This window comes from Fusarium sambucinum, chromosome I (genome assembly GCF_050947815.1).
Source record: "Fusarium sambucinum isolate potato_lamoka chromosome I, whole genome shotgun sequence".
Lineage (NCBI taxonomy): Eukaryota > Fungi > Ascomycota > Sordariomycetes > Hypocreales > Nectriaceae > Fusarium > Fusarium sambucinum.
Window position 1 is genome coordinate 9,357,048 of NC_139294.1, and position 21,821 is coordinate 9,378,868.

At 47.8% G+C, this 21,821-nt stretch overlaps 7 protein-coding genes across 7 annotated transcripts; 3 read left to right on the forward strand and 4 right to left on the reverse strand.

Moving 5' to 3' along the window:
• Positions 1-685: 685 nt before the first annotated feature.
• On the reverse strand, positions 686-1,942 carry FSST1_005772 (uncharacterized protein; the record flags this gene model as incomplete). Its single annotated transcript, XM_083232080.1, has 1 exon — positions 686-1,942. One exon carries the CDS (start codon positions 1,940-1,942, stop codon positions 686-688), a length of 1,257 nt encoding a protein of 418 aa, XP_083089202.1.
• Positions 1,943-5,231: 3,289 nt separating this feature from the next.
• On the forward strand, positions 5,232-7,533 carry FSST1_005773 (uncharacterized protein; the record flags this gene model as incomplete). Its single annotated transcript, XM_083232081.1, has 3 exons — positions 5,232-6,155; positions 6,282-6,941; positions 6,997-7,533. The coding sequence occupies 3 exons, from the start codon at positions 5,232-5,234 to the stop codon at positions 7,531-7,533; spliced, it is 2,121 nt and encodes a 706-aa protein (XP_083089203.1).
• A 981-nt stretch (positions 7,534-8,514) lies between these two features.
• On the reverse strand, positions 8,515-9,432 carry FSST1_005774 (F-box protein; the record flags this gene model as incomplete). Its single annotated transcript, XM_083232082.1, has 1 exon — positions 8,515-9,432. The coding sequence occupies one exon, from the start codon at positions 9,430-9,432 to the stop codon at positions 8,515-8,517; it is 918 nt and encodes a 305-aa protein (XP_083089204.1).
• Positions 9,433-12,453: 3,021 nt separating this feature from the next.
• FSST1_005775 (Tctex-1) lies at positions 12,454-13,126 on the reverse strand (the record flags this gene model as incomplete). The annotated part of the gene is made up of 4 exons (XM_083232083.1): positions 12,454-12,798; positions 12,861-12,935; positions 13,020-13,058; positions 13,115-13,126. 4 exons carry the CDS (start codon positions 13,124-13,126, stop codon positions 12,454-12,456), a joined length of 471 nt encoding a protein of 156 aa, XP_083089205.1.
• A 1,160-nt stretch (positions 13,127-14,286) lies between these two features.
• On the forward strand, positions 14,287-14,729 carry FSST1_005776 (uncharacterized protein; the record flags this gene model as incomplete). Its single annotated transcript, XM_083232084.1, has 2 exons — positions 14,287-14,320; positions 14,374-14,729. 2 exons carry the CDS (start codon positions 14,287-14,289, stop codon positions 14,727-14,729), a joined length of 390 nt encoding a protein of 129 aa, XP_083089206.1.
• A 354-nt stretch (positions 14,730-15,083) lies between these two features.
• Positions 15,084-15,722, reverse strand: FSST1_005777 (uncharacterized protein; the record flags this gene model as incomplete). The annotated part of the gene is made up of 1 exon (XM_083232085.1): positions 15,084-15,722. The coding sequence occupies one exon, from the start codon at positions 15,720-15,722 to the stop codon at positions 15,084-15,086; it is 639 nt and encodes a 212-aa protein (XP_083089207.1).
• A 3,261-nt stretch (positions 15,723-18,983) lies between these two features.
• Positions 18,984-20,867, forward strand: FSST1_005778 (ADA HAT complex component 1; the record flags this gene model as incomplete). Its single annotated transcript, XM_083232086.1, has 1 exon — positions 18,984-20,867. One exon carries the CDS (start codon positions 18,984-18,986, stop codon positions 20,865-20,867), a length of 1,884 nt encoding a protein of 627 aa, XP_083089208.1.
• Between the last annotated feature and the right edge of the window lie 954 nt (positions 20,868-21,821).

The window sequence follows — 21,821 nt, forward strand, 5'->3', positions numbered from 1 at the left end:
CCGTTCTCGCCATGAACTGTGCATATGCCGAGGCCGTTAGTTAATGGTTCCCAAAGATGCATGCACTACGCCACAAACTCACCTTAATCTTGATTGCATAAATTGAGGCTCCTGTATAAGCATGTGAAATTATGTAGTGCTGCAAAACTTACTGGGTTGTGTAGTTAATTGAGAACCAGATGGATATCGACACTCTAGGGTAAGCACATTGGAATTTATAACCAGGTTGGTACATTGATTTTCTCGTCACTCAAAATACCCATAGTGTCTTGTAAGTTTTAGGCAGTTATCAACTTAACTGAATATTCCCAAAATAATAAAACCATAATGACTCCAGGCTGTCAATCAACACATCCATACGTGCCTGGCCAAGACAATATTGGCACACCACCTTAGTCTATGGTCTGAGCACCACAATACTTGAGTAACACTGATATGACTTGAAGTGAACAGATCAATTGATGTAGTGAAGGATGCATCCAGATTTACAGTGGTGTGCTCACTGCCCGTTCAATGCTCATATACCTGTCTATAAAACGCCAAACCCCATGAAATATCTTTACCCAAAGACATCCGTCCAGAATGATTCCCAGTCATAATCGCCAATGCGCTTCCATAACACATCAAGTCTAGACCTGCCAGACAGAACTCTAGCCTAATGACAGTAGCCCGAGGGCCTTCGCTCTCATCTCGACAAAGATGCCTCAGTTTCAAAATCCAAAATGCTGCCAGCTTCCAAAACGGCTACTAGATCCCCCCTTTCTAATACAGCCACGACAGACTCACGAGTGCACACCAGATCCTCATCATCCAAGGACAACTGCATGTTGTTCAAGATGATTTGTGCTTGACGAATCGCAGTATCTGAAGAGAGTGATATCATGCTGCTCTTGGACACAAGAGAGCTTGGGATATCTTTTAAGCTTTTATTCAAATCATGTCTTCCAATTCCACGTATCGTGCTAGGTGATGCAACATGATCCTGTACCCTGACCCAGCCTGTCGAAGAGTCAAGGCCCGCACGTAGCAAGTCGAAGCCCAAACTGGATTCCACTGTCTCCGCCGCGGTTGGGATATCGCACCAGCTGATGGCAATTTCCCCGATGGTCCGAGGTTGTCGAGCTGCAGCGCCAATAGCACCACCGGGATGGTTCTTTGCAAAAAGAGATGCAATGTTTGCGTTCATCTCTTTTGCAGCCGTAATTGCAATTGCATCGCCGATGGCCAGCGCAACAGTTGTCGATGTAGTAGGAGCGGATACACCAAACGAAGTCTTCTCAGGCTCTTGAATTGGTGCAGGAAGCAGGATTGTGTTAGGTCGGTGCTTGAAGAATTCGCAGGTGTCAGGTGTTGTGTGTGATGTGAGAAGTATAGTTGGCAGAGACTCATCAAGATGAGGTAGCATGAGAAGAAGCTCCTGAGTCTTGCCGGAATATGTAATGAACATGAGCGTGTCGTTGGGCCCAACAATACCTAGATCACCATGCAAGGCTTCTGTTGGGTGAAGAAAAACAGCGTGAATAGCAAGACTCTTGAAAGTGGCCACAAGCTTCTGTCCGATGTGTCCGGATTTGCCCACACCAATGACAACAACTTTTCCATTTGTTGACTGCTGTCGTGTGATAGCCTGTACTGTCTGACTGAAGCCATCGCGGGCTACAGGATCTGTTTCATAAAGCCGTGAAAGGTTCCTTAGAGCTACTGCTTCTGTGTTGAGCACATGGAGACCATCCTGAAGACGCTGGTCCTTAGTCTGAAACTCCCCTCGAAGCTCTCGGTCCAAAGCCAATGGGTCAATGGGTTCACAAAAAGCATCCCCCGGCGGCGATGAAGACGGGGTAGGAGGAGAGGGAGGAGGCATGGCAGGGCATGAGGAAGCCCCGAGTACCACAACTGCACTTGTCTTGACAGGCCCGTGGCCAGGTTGCGGTAAGGTTGTCATACCGAGACTTGAAAGTGAGTTGATTGAGGAACCTGAAAGCAAAAATAGCGTTTTGGGGTAAACCGACTGGCCTTTCGTCGTAATGGCCGAGCGCCTCTTTGACTGTATAGGTTTTCGTACAATATGTAGTTGATTTGATTCAATGTTTCCGTTGCGAATTAGAAACCCACAAAACCCTTATCTTCAACGGGAGTGGTTGGGTAATAAAGTTTGATAGCGACCAAAAGATCCCAGCCTGGCGGTGCACTGCCTGAAACCAACAGTAAGTATAGATGGACAAGAGAGAAGAGGAGGTCTAATGTTGGTCAAGTAAAATCGAGATGGCGGATTGCGTCTTTAAGAAATTGCTCGATCCCTGGCCAGAGTCATGGATAGCTTACGTTTATGAAAGCGAGATCTGGGGAGGAAGAGAGCCTGTCCTTGTCCAATTGGTCGCGATTTCGATTGCGAAAGCCTTTAGCAACCCGATCCAGACATAGTCCCTCAGATGAGTGGGTGCGACAAGAGTCCGGCTCTATCCGGAGGGCCTCACTATCACTATCGCGGTTCTTTAATAGACTTCAGATCGAGCAAGAAACAGGAGACTGGACAGTGTCATCTCTGGAACTTGGGCGTCTGCCCTGGAAAGGCTTCTGTCTATTGACGAATCCTGCATCATAGATTCTCCAACACCATTCAGAGAGAAGAAGGGTCCTCGTTAGCTGCTCGATCCGGACTGTCTTGTTCGGATCGTTCCTCGGTGGGGCGGGGTTGCAAGACCCTGGCAGGGTAGTAAACAAAAAGTCTATGATTCTATGAAGAAAAGCCATGGACGAACCAGAGTTCGGGTCGGAACCACTTTGGAAGGAATGGCGCAAGCGGTGCGATTAGATGCCGAGCTGAGTAAAGCCGTTTACCGCAATTGCTTGGCTCTATGGCACCGCACGTTTGGATATGATGCCTCGATCGAAGTCGCGCAAATCGAAATTCAAAACTGCTAAACGATGAGCATAGTATGTAGTGTGTTGAGCCTATTGTAAGGATCTCCATGATGAGCAATACATAGAACCTGGAGCCATAGAAAAATAAAGATAAGCTCAAAGGAAGATTAATGGATTAGTACATAGGTAGCTTGCACGTGCTGGAAGTTTTTGACGCGTTTCCCTTAGTAACTATAACCAACCTTGGTTGATCTTTACTGCTCTTACCATTTTGGTGGCAGATGCTTATCATCTTATCAATCAGACAGTTTCAGCGATTGGCAGGAGCAACTGGTCTGTTGTTGGGTGCGTTGATCTATATAACACTAACACCATAACCAAGTCTTGTCGAATTCAAGCTGACTTTTAATCAATACCTGCTCTTGGAATTAATCGTTCATCTCCTCATCATTACCCCCGCAAACATGTCACGCAATTTCCCCATACGTGCATTGAATAGTCCGCGGCCCTCATGCTTCTGCAGCGTCACCTCATGCGGATAATCGCGTTACGTGAGACCTCGATCCTGCTGAGTACGTGCTATCTTGCATCAAACATCCGCTTCTGCCACCAATCAATGTGTAGTCGGGGGCTGTTCTCCATCGGATACAACTGCACTGCACACTCCAACCGACATCCCGCCTTGGTGCACGTGGAACAAAGACAGGTTATACAGCACCCAAGCAGGTAAGCAGGAGTGTTACAGCTTCTGACAGCCGATCAAATCGCAAAGAATGGGTTTCTCGAATGGCTAATGGGCAGCTGGCTGCTAAACGCCGTAGTCATGAATATCTCTCTTGGCACACACAAGCGACAAGATCATGAATTGCAGTACGATTAGTTACGCGCGTCTCTTCAACTACAATTAAGAGAGAATCTGCAGAGTGATGTGATCGTCATTTGCGTCTGGCCGGGGTCTGTGGCGGATTCAGACTTGGGTTTCAGATAAGTTTGAAACGTGGGTTCGCTGTCCAGACCTCCATAAGGAAAACATGGCGCATATCTATATTGGCGCAAGGGATGGCGACAAGGGGAGTTCTGTAATTGATTACTCTTACATAGTAGCCTTCGCCCAACGGCTACTCGAAGTATTGCGCCTGGCAGCTGAACTTGCGCTGAAAGATGCTGCAAGCCACAGGGGCAGAAAAATTATGTCCCTTTTTTCTGCAAGCCATCAACGGCTGCAAATGCTAAATAGGAAAAGAACCCCCACTCAGTCAAGGCCTGGCGCGCCTGACATGATCTAAAGCGCATCTAGAGAAGCGCTACATGGCACTATTGATGGTTACCGGTGATAAACGAAACAATCTCAGCAGAAACTATTGATGCCGGGCTAGATCCAGGGATCATTTTTCTTCTTCTTCTTCTTCTTCTTCTTCTTCTGCTACTTCTTTTCTTCCTCTAGCCACTTGATAATACCCACACCGTATTGGACAATGGAAAAAGGGGCCAACTTTGAAATGTTCGTTCCGGGACATTCGGAAACTGTGATTCCCAGCCACAGGTTTGACTATTGGCATTGGGGCGACGCCCAGGCACCATGAGCAATCTGTCGTTTAGTGTACGCTGGGAGCAAAGTTTTGGTTACGGCGAACCGGTACATCGCGTTAATTGCACACGCTCTGGACAAAACCGCTCAGGTACAGACATTCCAACGTTCATCGGCAATGGATTGCGGCACTACATTGAAGTCAACTCCTCTGAAATTACGGGCGTTTACTCGTATTTAGAGCATCCCTCGCAAGACGAACGCATTCCAATGCGGCTGAGACCCGTCATAGTGGCAGTGTATACAGTAGAATGCTGTTGTACCACCCCTGAATCGTATGTAGATGATTGCCCACTCAGAATCAAGACAGGGTTAGCGGCTCCCGGGACGCCGCGTCAAGCCTGGGCTTGACTAGTGATCAGAGACTAGGGAGAGCCCTTGCTTAACCCAGGCTTGTGCTTCACTTGCGGAAGTGTTGAAGTTCTCAGGCAAGCAGACATCGGGCAAATAGAATAAACAGATACGAGACGAAGGAGTGGTAGGATAAGCTGATGTGGAGACGATAGTATCTGTCGACACGTTACCCATCCTATCCATGAACGGACAAGACTTTGGAGTAGCTGCACAAAACGTGATCCCAGTTTTGTCGAATTCCATTTCTTGGGCTGTCGTCACATTATCTCGATCCCTGTCCCTGCCCTCATTCTTTCTTACAGGCCGCTGCAACTTATAGCCTCTCAGCACCACTCTCATTTTTCGTTTCTCTTTTTCGTTTCTTTCCACTCCATCCTTCCTTACATGTATTTTGTTCCAGTTTTGTTTTCACCAGAAGCGTTTGACAATGGGTATTCATTTAAGCTCCTCCTGGAGAACCCCTAGAGGCTGGAGGTTGATCACCGTCACACTCGTCGTCTTGACCTTGCTGCTTGTTATACCCCTCCATCGACTCAGCGACGATTCCCCGGGCGTTTACGGCCATCTGACAAAATATCTCAGCCATGAAGGTGCTGCCTACGATGTCGAAGAAGGCTTCGTCGCCAACCTCAACGAAACGACCAACGAGCAAATATTAAATGATGAACAACCCGCCCGAGAGATCTCTTACGATGTAGACTCACCCCAATACACTGGTGAGGAGGACAAGGAACCCCCCAAGAGCGTCGAGACGCCTGCTGTAGCCCAGCAGCCAGAAGATGATAGAAGACTGAAAGGTGACGATGATGGATCAGTGCTTGAAGTCGATCGGAGCACCGAGAGCGAACTTCCCCCTAGCATACAAATCCACAGCACACCAACCTACAGCGAGGCACCTGAAGAGACCAACAAACCAGAGAGCATTGAGATCAAGCCGCAGGGTGATGAATTCAACGAGCACAAGGGAAACAGCGACAAGCCCCATCAAGTCGAGAATAAATTTCATGATAACGATGATAAGCGACCTGGCGAAATTAAGGTTCCTGACCTGGCGCAAAAACATGAGTACCTGGAAAACGAAGACGGCAATGGCGCAACGGCAACTAAAGCTTCTGAAGAAGTGAGCTCCACGACCAGCGTCGCAGGAGAGTTTACTCCTTCACAAACGGCAGAATTGGATGTTCCCTCGGGCCCTCTGTCTAATTGGACAGGTGTTTGCGAAGGATTCCCTAATACGGATGGCATCATGCTTGTCATGAAAACGGGTGCTACTGAAGCTTTCACCAAGCTCCCGGCCCATCTCCTGACGAGTCTGCAATGTCTGGACGACTATCTCCTATTTTCTGACTTGGTAAGTAAAGTATTTTTGGGGTTTCAAGGCAGGTGACGCAGGGGGGGACCCTTTGCGCCACCTATGGAATTTCATATCAAGCCACAGTTCCATGAGCGATACAACTGAGCTAACCATTTCGGACAGGACCAACAAATTGATAAGTACCAAATCTACGATGTCCTCAAGGATGTTAAGGATGATGTCAGGAAAGGCCGAAAAGAGTTTGATCTTTACAAGGCACAGGTTGATTGCCCAATTCCCCAGCAGTATTGCACCGCCGACATGACCGGCAAGGATGGCTGGAATCTTGATAAGTACAAATTCCTCCATATGGTTGAGAAAGCCTGGGAGATGCGCCCTAATAAGGAGTGGTATGTTTTCGCTGAGGCCGATACCTACGTCTTCTGGCCGAACTTGGTGTGGTACCTTCGCAACAAGGTCAATGGCACAGAGACTCCGTATGTCGGAAGTGTCGCGATGCTCAAAGGCAAGCCCTTTGCTCATGGAGGCAGTGGCTATGTCATCCATGGTGACACCATGAGGAAGATGGCCCAGATCCCTGACTTGGCACACAAGTACGACATGATGGCCACGCACGAATGTTGTGGCGATTACCTCATGTCCCTTGCTGTCATGGAGACAGGCAAGAAAGTCAAACAGGCGCACCCTATGTTCAACGGCGAGAAGCCAGTTACTTTGCCCTTTGGTAACAACCACTGGTGCGAGCCCCTCCTGACTATGCACCACATGGACCCCGAGGAGGTCAGCAATGCCTGGCACTTTGAGAAGACTCGACAGAAGAAGGTATGTTTTATGGCTATTTGTGAACAGGAAAACGGTAATTGACATCAAACGACAGGGCCCTGTTCAAATCCGGGAAATGTACCATCAGTTCTGGGCTCCCAAGCTGGAATCGGAACACGATGAATGGGACAACTTATCTGATGATGTCTGCTATATCGGTTTCGGCGCTGACGCCCAAGCCAAGGCCTCGGATCATCAAAGGAATCGACAAAGGAAGGAGGGTGACAAGAATGCCGTCGAGCAGCAGGCGCACCGTTCCAAAGAGCATTGTGCCAAGGTTTGTGAAAGTGATGGCCTCGGCATATCTGAGAATGATTACTACGGCCTCAAGGATGACAATGAGCGCAACAAAATGATCAAGAACCGTTACAACCAAAAGAGGGGCGACAAGAACTGGAATGGTAGCCGCCGTTGCTTCCAATGGCGCTACCACAACAACGTTTGCTGCGTTGCCAAGAGCTTCAAGAGAGGAAAGCCTCGCAGGGAACCAAAGCCAGAGGAGAAATGGACGAGCGGCTGGTTCGTCCAGGGCATCAACGACTGGATTGATGCCAAGGGCGACTGCACGCCCAACTGGAAGGACCCCAGATAAAACGTTAGAGCACCACGACGTGCTTTTTCGTTTCTATTTCTATTTCACTGCCAAAGGGGCAGATTATGGCTATGAGTGGTGTTTGTCATTATTACCTTATGGAACGGCGTTAACGGATTCGGGTAATTTCCACTATCTATGATAAAGGGACACACACACCTTGGACGCAGACGGGTATTTTCTTCTTTTGTTTTTCGGTCAATTTCTGTGTTGGCGCAACTTTGCATGGTCGGTCTGTTGGTTAGAGAGTAGAGCGGATTGGAGAGAATTACTATTCGCTTCTCTATTGTTAGATGAAGAGTTTAGAACGGGTAGTCGACGAGTTTACACCATACACAACGGAATGGGTAGACTTTTCTATAGCGGATTAGAGACATATGATAACAAAAGCTCCAAACAAGAAAGATTTGTTACTGATAACATCCGATATGCCAGTGACGACGTATACGGATAGGTAAGAGCCATGACGTCTATTCCAGCTCCTGATGCGCGTGGAATTTAAGCCATGTTGGTAGATCCATCTCCATCTTTAAAATTGCATCATAAGTTGATCTATTATTACCCGACTAACCCGGACGCTTGCACCGAGGCATCACTCCATTTGTGCTTTTGGTTCTTAAGCAATGACATCTTATCACTAATAGGAAAGGAATTTGAATTGCGTCATGCCATGATATGAGAATGATCAACTAGGTACACCTGCTGTTTCAAGTCTTCCCCTCATTGTACTTCTGAGTGATTTGGCTAAAAATGACGTTTATCATATATGCTTGCGAAGTTTGAATAAAAATAAATTGCATGTACAAGCTAATAACCGAATGTTCCTCATATGATATCGCAACTATTACCAAGTAACAAAAAATCCAGTGTTTGCCAGCTCTCTTGCCGTCGTCGTTGTTTTCATGTCGTCATACCCTTTCTGGGTTGTTTTCGTTCTATCGTTCCACCTGTTTCGTCTTGATTTGTCTTGGTCTAGAATGTTCATTGACCCTTCTTTCCTCCATGGCGCCCACATCTGTGTGGGTTCTTGGGTGACTTCATGTAGCAGTATGGCTTTGAGTCCTCACCAGCGGGCTCTCCGAAGCTCTCCTTGATAGAGCAGTACTCGGAGCCCTCGGGCATCCAGTCCTTGAGGTGACGGTGTAGCTCGCATCGCGAGATTCCGCACTTTCTGCAGTAAACCTGCCCCTTGACACGCAGCTGCTCAATGGTGCCTTCTTTCTCGGGATCTCTCTCTTGTCGATGAACAAGAGGACCAGCCCCTCGCCAAGCCCATTCCATATCGTTTGGCCCCGAGTACCGACTGGAAAGGGGCACAGTGCCGTGCAATCGTCGGTGAATCTCGTAAAAGTTGGAGTTAGTGAGGCCGAAACAAACGCTGTCAATGGGGTCGAGATGATCAAAGATAGTGTAGTGAAGCTCGGAAGGAAGGTCCAGTAGGGTATGGTCCTTAGGAGGCTGTGGTTGAGTTTGTGGGATTGGTTCATAGTCCATCACAGAGTATGAACGGCGAGGGGGAGGCAACTTGGGTCGATGGGCAATCTGAATTTTGCGGTTCTCAACTGGAGCCTCGGGGAATACAGGCTCTTGACGTTCGGTGGGAGAAGGAGAGTCGTTCTCAGGAATAGGAGCTTGTCGTTCAATGTGGGCTGCGCCAGAATGTGATGCAGCGACATGGTCGCCTTGGTAGTCGGTCATTGACCAGCCTCGTCTGGGTGCCTTCATCGTTCCTCTCTTCTTGTTGAGTTCCTGCATCCGCTTGGCATGTTCCTCTCGGGTCATTGATGTTGATGAGTCGGTCCTGCCAAAGCTAGGACGCTTCATGAGAGGACCATCGGTGGCCTCGTAGGTTGGTGTCCCGGCGGGAGAGAATGTGGGATCAGTCAGTACTTGAACCATTATTGCTTTCTTGCTTTATGTCAAGTGTATAGTGTGTATGGTTGCTGAGTGTAGTCACAGTTACTGTGATATAATATAATGTGGTAATGTGGATTGAGAATACGGTGAACTGGAGGGGAGTGGTCCACTTCTTGATGCGTGTGATGATGTTATGTATATCGGCGTCGGCTGTATGAGTATTGATGAGGTTGGAGCCTCACTAGCAAGTTCATGAGCAGATGAAGAGGGTATAAATTCAAAGTTGTTGTTATGCAAATTTAATACAGGGCAGGGGCTGGTTTTGTAAAGTGGCGACGCGATTCGGTTATAAAGACAACTGACGACAAGATTGAACTGTCCAGGCCAGGAGCCGGTCGGAAACCGATGGTCGGTCGACGCCGTTTGGTTTTTGGTGGGTGGTGTGATGGGTCCCGGGACCATAGTGGGCCAATTCGAGAATGGAAGTTCTGTTTGTCTTGGTTCTGCCAGGCCAGGCCCAGGGACTTAAGCTAATGCTATCATGGCTAGATTGTCTGAGGCACAGACAGTTGTGTGCTTCCCACCTCAATTTTTTTCTCTCTATCGACCTTTTTTACTGGCTATCCAATGTACCTAGAATGGTGATGCCGAAGACCGCGCGATACCGGGGACCCTGATTCGAGAAATTGTGGCAAGGCGCTATGATATGTACCACGGTAAAAGTCTATCCGGAGGTCGATCCATGTTCGGGAATTGGGCCTGGTGATCAAAAGCCATAGCAATGTATGTACTACCTACTGCTATTACACACAGTACCTATTGGTCCTCGGCTTGTCATCGTACGACGGGAAGAAGCGAGAAAAGTCTTTCCCCAGACGATTGTGATGTCGCAGAGTGCTGTACAGTATGTCATGTGGGGAAGATCGTACCCAAATACAGTCTGACAGGCACCTCTTTCTCATGTTTCAAGCCTTCCGAAAACGCGACAGCTCTGCTTATTGTCTTGGTGTGATAGACTGACTGACAACGAATCTTGCAGCGACCGTGCAACCTCCTTTCTTAGGTTCTGTGTCTGATATCCTTTTGGAACGACGTCCATGTCGAAGCCGTCGTCCAAGAAAGTCGTCTCAACCCCAGTCTCGACGTCATTGTGGATACTACAAGCTACAGTCCCCTAGTCCCCTCAATTCAAGCGCACCAAGCTGAGTGTGGAGCGGAGCGGAGCCGATCGTCATTCAGGGTCGTTATGTCTAGACAAATCTTGATGCTTCTCTACATAGTAGTAGCAAGAAGTCAGTATCGAAAGGGCTATAAAGCTGAAGAGTCTAGAGATTGAGACTGGACAAAGACTAAGAAAAATAAAAATATCGATATGCTCATTCATAGGCTGGCATTAAAGTCAAAATCTGTCTATCCATAGCTCTATCTTCTCAAGAGACTGTCTCTTGTCTGACTATCATATGAGCGGCATTGGATTTGCAGCTGCAGTTGCTAGTTGGAGGAAGTACTGCTATAGGACTGTTTGCTGTCGGAGCAGTTTCATCTTCCGACTTCATGGTATTGAATCGGTGGTGGTTGCAGATTCCCACTCTCCCCCGAGGCTAAGTGATTTCTTTGTTATGTCCAACGCGGCACATCTGGTTAAAATGGATTGAGTCGTGATGGTGCGTTGTGCTTCCGATGAAGTTTCAATCCGGCCCCGATGCAACACTGCAATACCCACCCACATGTGCATGCAGCATGGTGGTGTGTTGTAAGGTAGCTAGCTATTGATGCATCTATGGCTTTGTGATCTCTGTTGCCAAGCTGAACTATCAGTTGTCAATCGATTATATGGTGGCCATTGTCGTTTCGAGAAGGACTAAAAGGAGGGTGTCTGTGTGTCTGTCGCGTGGAAGCCACCTGTAGAAACTTCATCTGCAGGTCCTGCAGAAACGTTTCTCATTAGATGGGCTGTAATGTTCAATACTTGTGTACACACAACACTATGCAGGTATGAACCGTTGGCAGTCACCATGGTGTTGCGCCAATGCGCGGTCGCACCCGAACACCGCCTGCTGTGCTATATATGATCTGACAGCCATCAATTACCTAGTTGCTTGCTTTATCTGATGCCAAAATGAGGGCCATCGCGTGGGCAATATCTCCTGATTTCTACCACCCCCGATGGGTATAGTGCGTTGTTGCACGATGGTCGGGAGATGGTTCTGGAATATTCACCTCAAGTCGGCAGACAACTACCGCTTGGTTGTGCAAATGATCATGTGTACATGAAACTGTCCAAGGATCGTTGGTGGTTGTACATCTTGTGCAATCGATACTCGTCGCTCAGGTTGGTGACCATTTGATATACCTCAGCACCACGCCCTCCTGTAGGAAACGGGGTTCCAAAACCTGCCAGTATAACTCTGATGCTGAAAGAAAGAAAGATGTCATTGCCATCAAAACTTGCATTCCTAATAATACCAAAATAATATCATCGGGTATTTCAATCGATCGCCACGTAGGTAATTTATTTTGTATACATACATGTTATTCCTTCAGTTCCGTAATCGTATCTTATGATGACGGAGAGATGCAAACCAAAGCTTCGCCATTCACCCACGCCAGTCGTCCTTTCAGCTTCGAACATCAAAAGAAAGATGATTTACTTACTTCCAATGCTTGGACGAGGGACCTGGTCATTTCACGCAGCGCAAGTGATTTAAAGTGCAAGGTCAAGAATTTATGCATGATCGCTATGTTCGGATGCGTTTACTTCAGTCTCAACATTGCCAAGCGAGCGGCATCATAAACGGAAGAATCGTGGCTGGATCCAGCCGTCTGTCATTGTAGAATATTATCAATTCCAGCGCATTTTGTACATCCAAGGTCTGCAATAACACCAAAGTCATTGGCAGGTACCTTAACCGGAAGCTCGATCGTAACCTTCGTAGTCCTAATGTCACGCTTCCCAAGTCCCTCAACGCCATAGCTGAATCAGGGGTCGCGCATGTCAGAAGCAAGCTAACTCGGCTCAGAACAGGGCGAGAGTCCATGAGAGTCCATCTTTTTGTCTACAGCTCAAATGGCAACCCAGATGAGCATGACAACAACGTCCAGGCCCTTGCCCTCGCCGCCATCGTACTTGAAAGTCCACATGCCGTCCTTCTTCTCGTCCCAGTAGGCACCGGTAGCGCTGTGCATTCCTCGTCGACCAACGTGCGGCTTGCCGTCGGTAGCAGTAGCCTCGGAGCTGGTGGAGATGTGAGGCTCCTGAGCCTGGGTCTCGGTGCCGCCACGGGGCTTGTTCAGAGCGGATGTAGGGACGAGGTGCTGCACAATGGTGCTGTTGCAGGCGAACTTGAACGAAGGAGCGGAAGCACCTTCAGGGGTCGACTCGGAGATCACAGCCTTTAACACAGAGCTCTGTATAGGTATGCGGTCAGTATTTGATGCGAACTCGGCGCAGTGATTTCGTTTCAACCTACAATGATTGTCGAGTTCCATTGCTCAGTCTTAGCGTGGTCGTAGAACTCAGCATTTCCGATGGCGCTGTTGCAAGCCTGTTGTTGAAATCAGTACACGCGTGTTGGAAAATAATGGGTTGCCAACGTCGGCGGTAAGCATCGTCTGGGGGAGCAACATACGTCGGTGGCGATCTGCTTGAGACGGTTGACAGGAATCGGCTGGATGGAGATTAGCTATGCATGCTCACGGTAATCTTAAATATTGCTGCACGTACAGGAGTGGCCATTTTGAAAGTAAACTTAAGTATGCAGTTGAGAAATCAGAGTTTAGAAACTGGGGTTGGCGGAGAACTAGATGGATAGGTTAGTAGATAGTTCAGGTGGTGGTCCAGGTCCATACGGGTAGAAAATGGTCGGTCAGTAAACAACAAGCATCACAGTAGGCACTCTCTTATCAGAGGCACTCCATGCTTGCCCTGCCTTACCTTGGACCGGTAAGTCAGTTCTTCATGCGCAATTCATATTGAGTTTATTCTATGTTTGATCTTATTCGCCATTGACACGCGTAAATAAAAGTGCTTAGATGTATATTTTTATCTTGTACGCAAATGCTTTTGTCTTTGTTCATTTGTTTTTATTTACCTTTTCTTTCCCCATTTCGGTGTACGCCCAGCTTGAAGATAGACATGTGCACGTGATCCTTGTCAAGACTTGGGCTGCTCAGATCGAACTAATTTGTCAAGCTGCAAGTCAAGGCTTATTAATTGGAGTTTTACATAGGCAGGTACATGTCAATGCATCTTCGCTCAACTTCTGCTTTCTTTTGGTTTTTACCACCCAATTCATAGTAAGTAGTTCAAGCCTGCTCATAGGCTGGGTACCATGGAGACGCGCACTGATGTCTCGATGGCATGGTGCCTATCCGTAAGCGTCTCAGATCAAGATCACAGTCTGATTCATGGCTTGTCATATGCAATAGTCCAGCGAGCATCTACAGAAGATATGTATGAATGGAAGAATAATACAATTGACGAATTTCTTACGAGCTGTGGGAATAGGTCTGCCTGTACCCATCGTACCTGCAGATATTTTGACAGCAGTCGCATGCTGCTATTTTATCCAACCAATGAACCACGTGCCTGCTCAAACAGGATCAAGCTTGCAGAAACAGACCAAGGAGTGGGGCTGTCGCATCTGCTCCTCGCTACCATGTCGTACATAACAAAGACGACTTCACTTCAACCTTTTTTCTCAACCGTCAATATTTTCTTGCCAAGTTAAACTCTCATTCGCCAATCGCTTCCATCGGCATCATCAATTGATCAATTGATCTGTCTCACAAGCGCAGTGCAGCTATACGTGTATTCAGCAGAAGTACATTTGCTTCTTGAACAACAATCGCTTGCTACTTTAGCTACTCGCCGTATTATCAACAACTGACTTCACCATGTCTTCTCAGCCTCTTCTCCAAACCACCCCCGGTACGTTGCCCAAAGGATCATCATATATTTGTGTATTCTGACCTCTTCATTAGGCAAGCGCATCGCCCTGCCAACTCGAGTCGAGCCCAAAGTCTTCTTCGCCAACGAACGAACGTTCTTATCATGGCTTAACTTCACCGTCATCCTCGGTGCCCTTGCCATTGGTATGCTCAACTTCGGTGACCGAGTTGCCTTCATCTCCGCGTTCCTATTCACTGGTGTTGCCATGTGCACCATGATATACGCACTGGTAACATACCACTGGCGAGCCCAGTCTATACGTATGAAGGGACAGGCCGGTTTCGATGACCGTTTCGGTCCTACAGTTCTGGCCATTATTCTTCTCTTGGCTGTCATTGTCAACTTTGTCCTCCGAATCACCGACAAGTCCAAGAACCACTCCAACTAGATTCAATCAGAATGACAACATCAAAAACCGCAACGCGGCAATCGGACGGAATATGAAACAGTGGGTGAACGGGGTAGGTGAAGCGTATGAGATGGAACAAGCGGATGCATATCAATTTACAATGGGCTGTTGGCGTTTGAGCCGGGTCTTCTTATATTTTCCTTGTGCAGTGTTATAGGTTCTAATAAACACTTGTAAACAGAGTACTTTATTCCTTGCGCCGGGTATTTTGAATGATGTGCGACATGGTTTTCCGTTGCCATTAATAATTATTGTTGTCAGCGCCGAACGGCCCACGACCCCCCTTCAGAGAAGTATCAGATATTGATGCAAGATGTATACTCGGGGATCCGGTCAGGTCTGTTTTGCTGTTCCTGATTGGACCGTGACGCCTTTCTTCAACTTCAATTCCGGTATAGGGACGACCGAGAGGAAAACCCTCATTGATTTAATGGTCCGTTGGGAAGGACAAGGCAGCACGGCGTCTTCGAATCGGCTGTGCATGACTTCGAAATCGTCGCTGCCGGAATCATCGTCTTCCTCGTCCATTGTACCTTTTTCGAGTATTGTCTCCTCAACAATGTCCTTCCGCTTCGCCTTCTCTGGTTGATCGAAGAGTTGGTTGTACTGGTAGCATTGTTTCCCTTCCTCGCTCAAAACTCGTTTGCATTTTTCAACCACGGTGATGAGTTTGCAAACATCAGCCGTGCGCGCATACAGCAAAGCTATTTGCGGGCGGTCGCCTTGTGCTAGCAAGTGATTGGTGACATGTATAATACGCTTCTTAATTTGTGTCGATGATATGACCGAAGCAGGAAGCACACCGTACTTGGGTTTCAGCTCAGCGATGATAGATTCGTGGGGAGCTGCAAGGGCAAATGTCTGGGTCGCAACGTCGTCGCTTCGGGATCGTTTCGTCGGTTGCACATTTTGCGTGGGGTTCGTATCTGGCCTTCTCTTCCCTGAGCCCTGGGTCAAATTTGCGCTGGACATTATTGCGTATCAAAGTTGAAAGAACGAGGTTGATGCAAGACGAAAAAGTTGTGGAGGTTGAGTTTGGCGGGGCGCAAGCATGCAAGTATTTCGTTTAAGCGCTTTCTAGGCGCTACTTGGGACAGCATACTCTGTATTATCCATCCATTCCCAACGCTCCTCATCTTAGTAGATCATGAGGTTATACGTAGTAGAACATGGTGCATCTAAGTCTAAAACCATCTTGTCACTTTAGGTTATCATTACCCTTATCCTCAAATTGTAGACTATGCGGTACTTACCTACCTATGCATGTATTGTGTTCAAGCAATATCACGATATATAGCTATTTATGTATGACTATTAATTGGCATGCTGACTATCAAAGCACTTGGCGCAAAGTATTTCTGTACAATGATTGCAATATGAGTATAGGTAGCTACAGAGTGAGGGATGGAGTCAGTTTTGGGCTTTTACAACCACGAAACTACAATGCAGAGCCGCACTTAAACATGTGGAAGACGAACTATAATGCGGTTATACCTATCATGACTCTAAACTTGGATTCGTACCTGGTAAATGTGGCTGAAGGGTTTGTGCCACGGATGGATAGAGTTGAATTCCTGAGGATCCAAAAACAGGTGTTAGCTGAGTTTGATCGCCCTTCAGTTTTGGTTTCTAAGTACTATGATACCTTAAATCGGGCATACTGTATTGGCACATTGCTAGTCCCCCTCATCTATTTTGATTGTCTTGGAGGGTTTGTCTGCTGCCGGAATGATTTGAGTCTCAAGACTTCACTAGACACTCTATCTGGCGATGTCATGGATGACGATTCTGGTGATTATCTGTGGGGCGAGGATGAGTGGCTCCGACCTCAAAGAATCACCTCACGACAGCTCGGAAAATCTCCCTTCAGCTTGCAGACTGCATTCCGCTTACTAAAGATATCCCGGTACGTTCTCCATCGATGGACAAACTAAGTCAAGCTCAGAACTACTGCACCTCAGCTTCATCACAGCTGAAGCCGATGGAGCTTGGACCCAAGACTCATTCTACGAAGAGGTGTTGAATCGAGTCCAAGGTTGTTGCAGGTCGAGAGGCACCAGCCAACATAGCATCACATTAGCAATTCCAATCTGACTTTCAAGCCAAGTGGAGATTAAGCGAGCTGGTTGGAAGTAGCTGCAGGAACTTAGAAAGAGAATCCCAAGCTAGCCGTGTCCCACACGCCAATATTTTGCTCTAACCAAACGTGTCTCGGGGATGGTTGCACTGTCAGACGTCCAAGTCTCGTCCCGAAGCCGAGTGAAAGAATGATTGCCTGGTGGGAAGCAACGACATGTGATAAGAGGACAAAAGTGCGAGACATGCAAGCGAGAACTTCAAGTTACGAAAGAGCAGATACACGAGAGATTGCCAGATGAATTCAGTCGTTGAATTCATCTGGCGATATCCGTACAATCAATTAGCTTTAGATGCCAAGCACAAGGGATGGAATGGGATGTATGGGGCCCGCCCATCTTTTCTAGGTATTCTATTATACTTTTGTGTCACTGTTGGTCAGAGATACTTAGTATGAATTTGTTCACCCAAAAGTATTTACCAGTGGATATCGTTCACCAAAAGGGATGTGACTAACTCTTGTTCTGGGCCTCATTCGTGTAGGATCGTGATGAGTTAGTGTTCAACTAAACACCACGATGTACAGAGTACTAATAGGCAATACTATTATCAGAATCCCAGAGAGTCGCCGACAATATGGACCCATGAACACGCGGATATCTTCCTGTCCTATCGTCGAGCTTATTCGATCTGGGGCCCGTTTGTTATCGTTTTGCAACCAAGCAGGGAAGCGAGACCAGGGGAATATTGATCTTAGTTCAAGGTATAAATAAGTTGACAGCCCGCGAAACACGTTTGAAGCAGTAAACAAACATTTATCGCGTTGTAGATTAACACACGCCTGCTCACAACATCGCATTTAACGAGTAGTCCGAGTTTCACATATAGCTCCAAACTCTAGCAACATATGAAGGCTGATGTTTTCCTAGTATTCAACATCACAGTCTCAAATGTTGCCCTGCCTGCCTGCTCCAGACACAGATAGTGGTGGTGTGGCTCATTTAGTGGGTATCTCCAACCTTGGTCAGGTTTCCAGCGTGTTCTCGTTTTCTGCCCCTGTTGCTTGGATGCCCACTGGTCCACTCACCTAGAAACCCGTCCACAGTTTGATATCGCGCCCCGGCGCACCCGCCAACTGCCTGCCTGCCTACACTAGCCCCCAAGGTCCCCCTAGACTCAGGCTTGTTTAGCCTGCTCGACGGCTCCCAACAGGCTTCGCCTCAGGTCTGCGTTTTGTGGGAAGACAACCTATCATTCATTCAATCAGAAGAGGTTGCCCGTCGATCTCTCAGTCAATCAGGGAGGAAACCCAGCACACAAGCAAGCACCATCAAAACAAGACGAGACCCAGGCGTCCAGTCGTCACCCTCGCTCCATAGTAGGTGTTGTTGTTACGCTTTGCTGCACTGACTGAAAGTCCGGGAACGAGCCAGCCCAGAGTCTGAGGTCTCATCTCATCACGCAAGTGCCACCTACTTCCCCCTTCTTTCCTGTCCTGAGGTTTTGAGTTTATCCCCGTTTTCCCTGGACGCGGCGTCAGACTCCCGCAACAACAATTCCACTTACCTTCCATTCTACTTTCCCTCTTCCCCCGTTATTGATTTCCCTTTCGCACCTTCCTTTGCACCTGTACCTGTACCCCCGTGTTCCTGCCTTTTCTATTACTGCCTCACCACCACAACCTAATCTTGCCTCTTACACGCTCTCTCATTTCCCAATCTCCCTCCCTCATACACACTCTCACCTTCAAAGAGATACCTCTTTGTCACCTTTTTCTCAGAGACAACAGGTCGAGGCTTTTGCTAGTGCTCGATTACTTCCTTTCTGTCTTCGGGCTCGTTTTTGTCGCTGTGAGCCCTGGTCGCTACTGTCGCTGGCTGACCCGATCTCCTCTCCGGTTCTGACCTGTTTTGAGGGGCCACATCATCGCCCCCTTTGCGCCCGATTCCGATTGTCCGACTTTCGGTTACGTCAGCCTTGCCTGCGCCACAGCTGCGCTAAGCCTTGGACCCGTCCAACAAATCCACACCACCCTTCGCACCCTACGCTTTGCATCTGTGACTGCATTTCTGCCTGTCGCATTGCTATTAAAGGTGATTACGGCTCTACTGTCGCAACATCAAATCTTCCTCCTTGACATCTAGTCAAGGTATCCTCATGTTTCGATTCTTCACATCTGAATCACGGGGAAGTGAGAAGACGCCGCAGGCGCCACAACCGATTGCAGAATTAATAAAGCCATTGCAACCGCGCTCGTTGTCAAAAACAACAGCAGTAGCATCACCTAGCGCGCAGCCTCCTAAGAGGAGGCGGCCAAGCATCGATGGCCCTGATGAATCTCCAGATATATATGCGCCCGCCAAGCGCATAAAAACTGATACACCCACCAGCGTCGATACTCTTGCAGCGTGCGACGCGATAGCGCACCAAAGCCCTGCGGTTTCTAGTTTGGAAAATGCTCGTGATGAGATCCGCCACCAGTTTGGTCTTGAGGTTTTGCTAAAGCACGATGAACTTCGACTCATCAACCAGGAACTCGCAAAGTGCCAGGTTGCTCTGGAACAGTTACGACGCTGTCATCTCATTCCTTACCCTGTGAATTGCCCAACCCCTGAACAGATGCTGAATGTTAGCGCTGGTAAGGGTCCAACTCTGCAGTCACGTCCAGGAGAACCTGTACCGAGATGGGCACCTCCATTCGGTGTTGTCGATGGTCCGTATGCCAGACATTATGCCAAGTGGCTGATTCCCGATCCTTCATTTGATGGCCAGCAACCTGAGTGGCAATTTACTCAGGAGGCTTCGCGCGCAAGAATGTCACATGCTGAGGGACGAACGACAAGAAACAGTTTTGCTGAGCCTACGGGCGCACTTAAAGGTCGCTCGGCTCGTGGAGCTACCAGTCAGAAGCTACATTCTTTGTCCAGCGGTTATCCCCAACCAAAAGACAAGGTTGGTCCGTGTATACTGAAGCGTGCTGATGGGCAGACAGTCAAGTTGGTCTGTCTCGATTGCCATCGTGAGAACTTCTCAAGTACTCAAGGATTCATCAACCACTGCCGAATCGCTCATAAGCGCGACTTCAAGAGCCACGAAGAAGCAGCCGTGCATAGTGGGCACCCTATTGAAGTTGCGGAGGGAGGAGGAGTTGGTGAAGAGAAGTCAGCTGCACCCTCCGCACAAACTCCAGCTACTGCATCTGTTCATCCCTTTGCCCGCCCTGACATAACTGAACAGCAGGCATATGTCGCTCTCAGGTCAAGAATCTCTGATTCTTTGAGGCTTTATCGTGAAGGCAAGTTACCGGGCGTCACACGCATTCCTTCGTCGTCCGACAAGGACAAGCACCGCCAGGCCCAAACAGCAGTCTCAACGGAAGAAGCTCCGGGCATGCCCCATCTATCACGTCTATTGCAAAGTCGGAAGTTCGACGGTAGTCTACGTGAGCTAGTTGCAGATGCCACGACAAAGTCGCATTTGGAAGACATGACTTCCGGTGAAGAGTCCGAACTTGCTGAAACACCTTCCGAGGTCAATGAGATGAAGAGTTCTTCTGCCGTACGAACACCCATCGTAATGCGCGTGCCTGCGAAGGCTACCAACTCTCCATCCGTCATGGACACAGCCCGTTCATCCAGCAGCAAAGGTCGTGCTCCTGTTACTTTCAAGACCCCTTCAGGTTCTGCACCACGCGGCACAACTGTCGTCCTTTCGGATGAAGATCTCGATATGGAGGATGCTGACATGAGTCCTAACACGATGGTCAGCAATAATGCACCTTCTCTGGTTAGTGACGACGGGGAGTACGACGATACTGATGACGGCTCCTCAGTTTCTGGCGCCAATGATGCTCTTGAGACGGAGTCGGTATCAGACGTGGCTGAAATAACACTTGACGACGACCAAGACCCGCGCTCACTGCGCCGAGAATCTAGCGGTGTATCGGGCGCTGTAAGGCTTCGTAAAGATGATTCGAAACACATCACTCTGATGACGCCTGTCAAGAACAACGCCAGAGAAAGACGGCCACGCAAGGTCTAAATTACGGGAATCTTTCGTTTTTGCATGTGCTAGTATCTCAATCAACACCGGCCGTACAGCCACCAACCATTGGATTCACCTCTCTTCTTGAAACATCACTTTTCAACAATATCACTTTTTAGTCAACCCTTTTATGAACACTGCCTGGAAACAGGTCACGATTGAGAAACGACGGCTGCATGCACAGCCTCTTACATACGAAAACCTGGGCTATGGGGGCGCCTTGGGAGATTACAGATTACACGTTCTGGGAAATATTGTGTTTTTGTGCGTTTTGCCTTCAATAGAGAAGCACGTATATTGTTTATTTTACTGGCGCTTTGGGACAGAATTTTCAAACTGGGTCATGTGTCTCGTTCATTGCCGATGGGCTTTTTTGTTCTGCTGTTGTTTTTCAAGCCATGAATCTCCAAGAAGAAGGGGATATTGTACGATTGTCATTATATCAAAGCTTGACGATGCTTGCTCCACCTGTTGTGTAAGGCAATGCAATGGTTAAACAAGCCAGCAGATGTAGTCAATATCAAATAGGAGAAGACCAAAAGTCGATGAGCCAGCCTATATGTTCGTTGCATTACCCTGCTTTTGAATGCGTCGGTTTTTTGCATCCATATGTTTCTAGCCGACCTCATACTAACATTTTTGAACTGATGGTTAATAGGGTAGATATATAACGTATAAATAGCTTGTCAGTCGCGCTACTCGTTTACCTATTTTTATTAGAGTTACGAGGTTGGCACGGGACGGTCACTCATCTAGCTTCAGCAACATGTAAGCAAGGTGATTTACATGATTATGAAGATGGTTGTTAGAAGTAATTTGGATCAAGGTTTGATCCTTGATTTATTAATTAATGAATTACATGATTAATCGTTTAATATTCCGTTGATGCATAACTTTTTGCCATAAGGTTCGTATAAATTCCGTAGCCCATACAAATGGGACTCATAACCC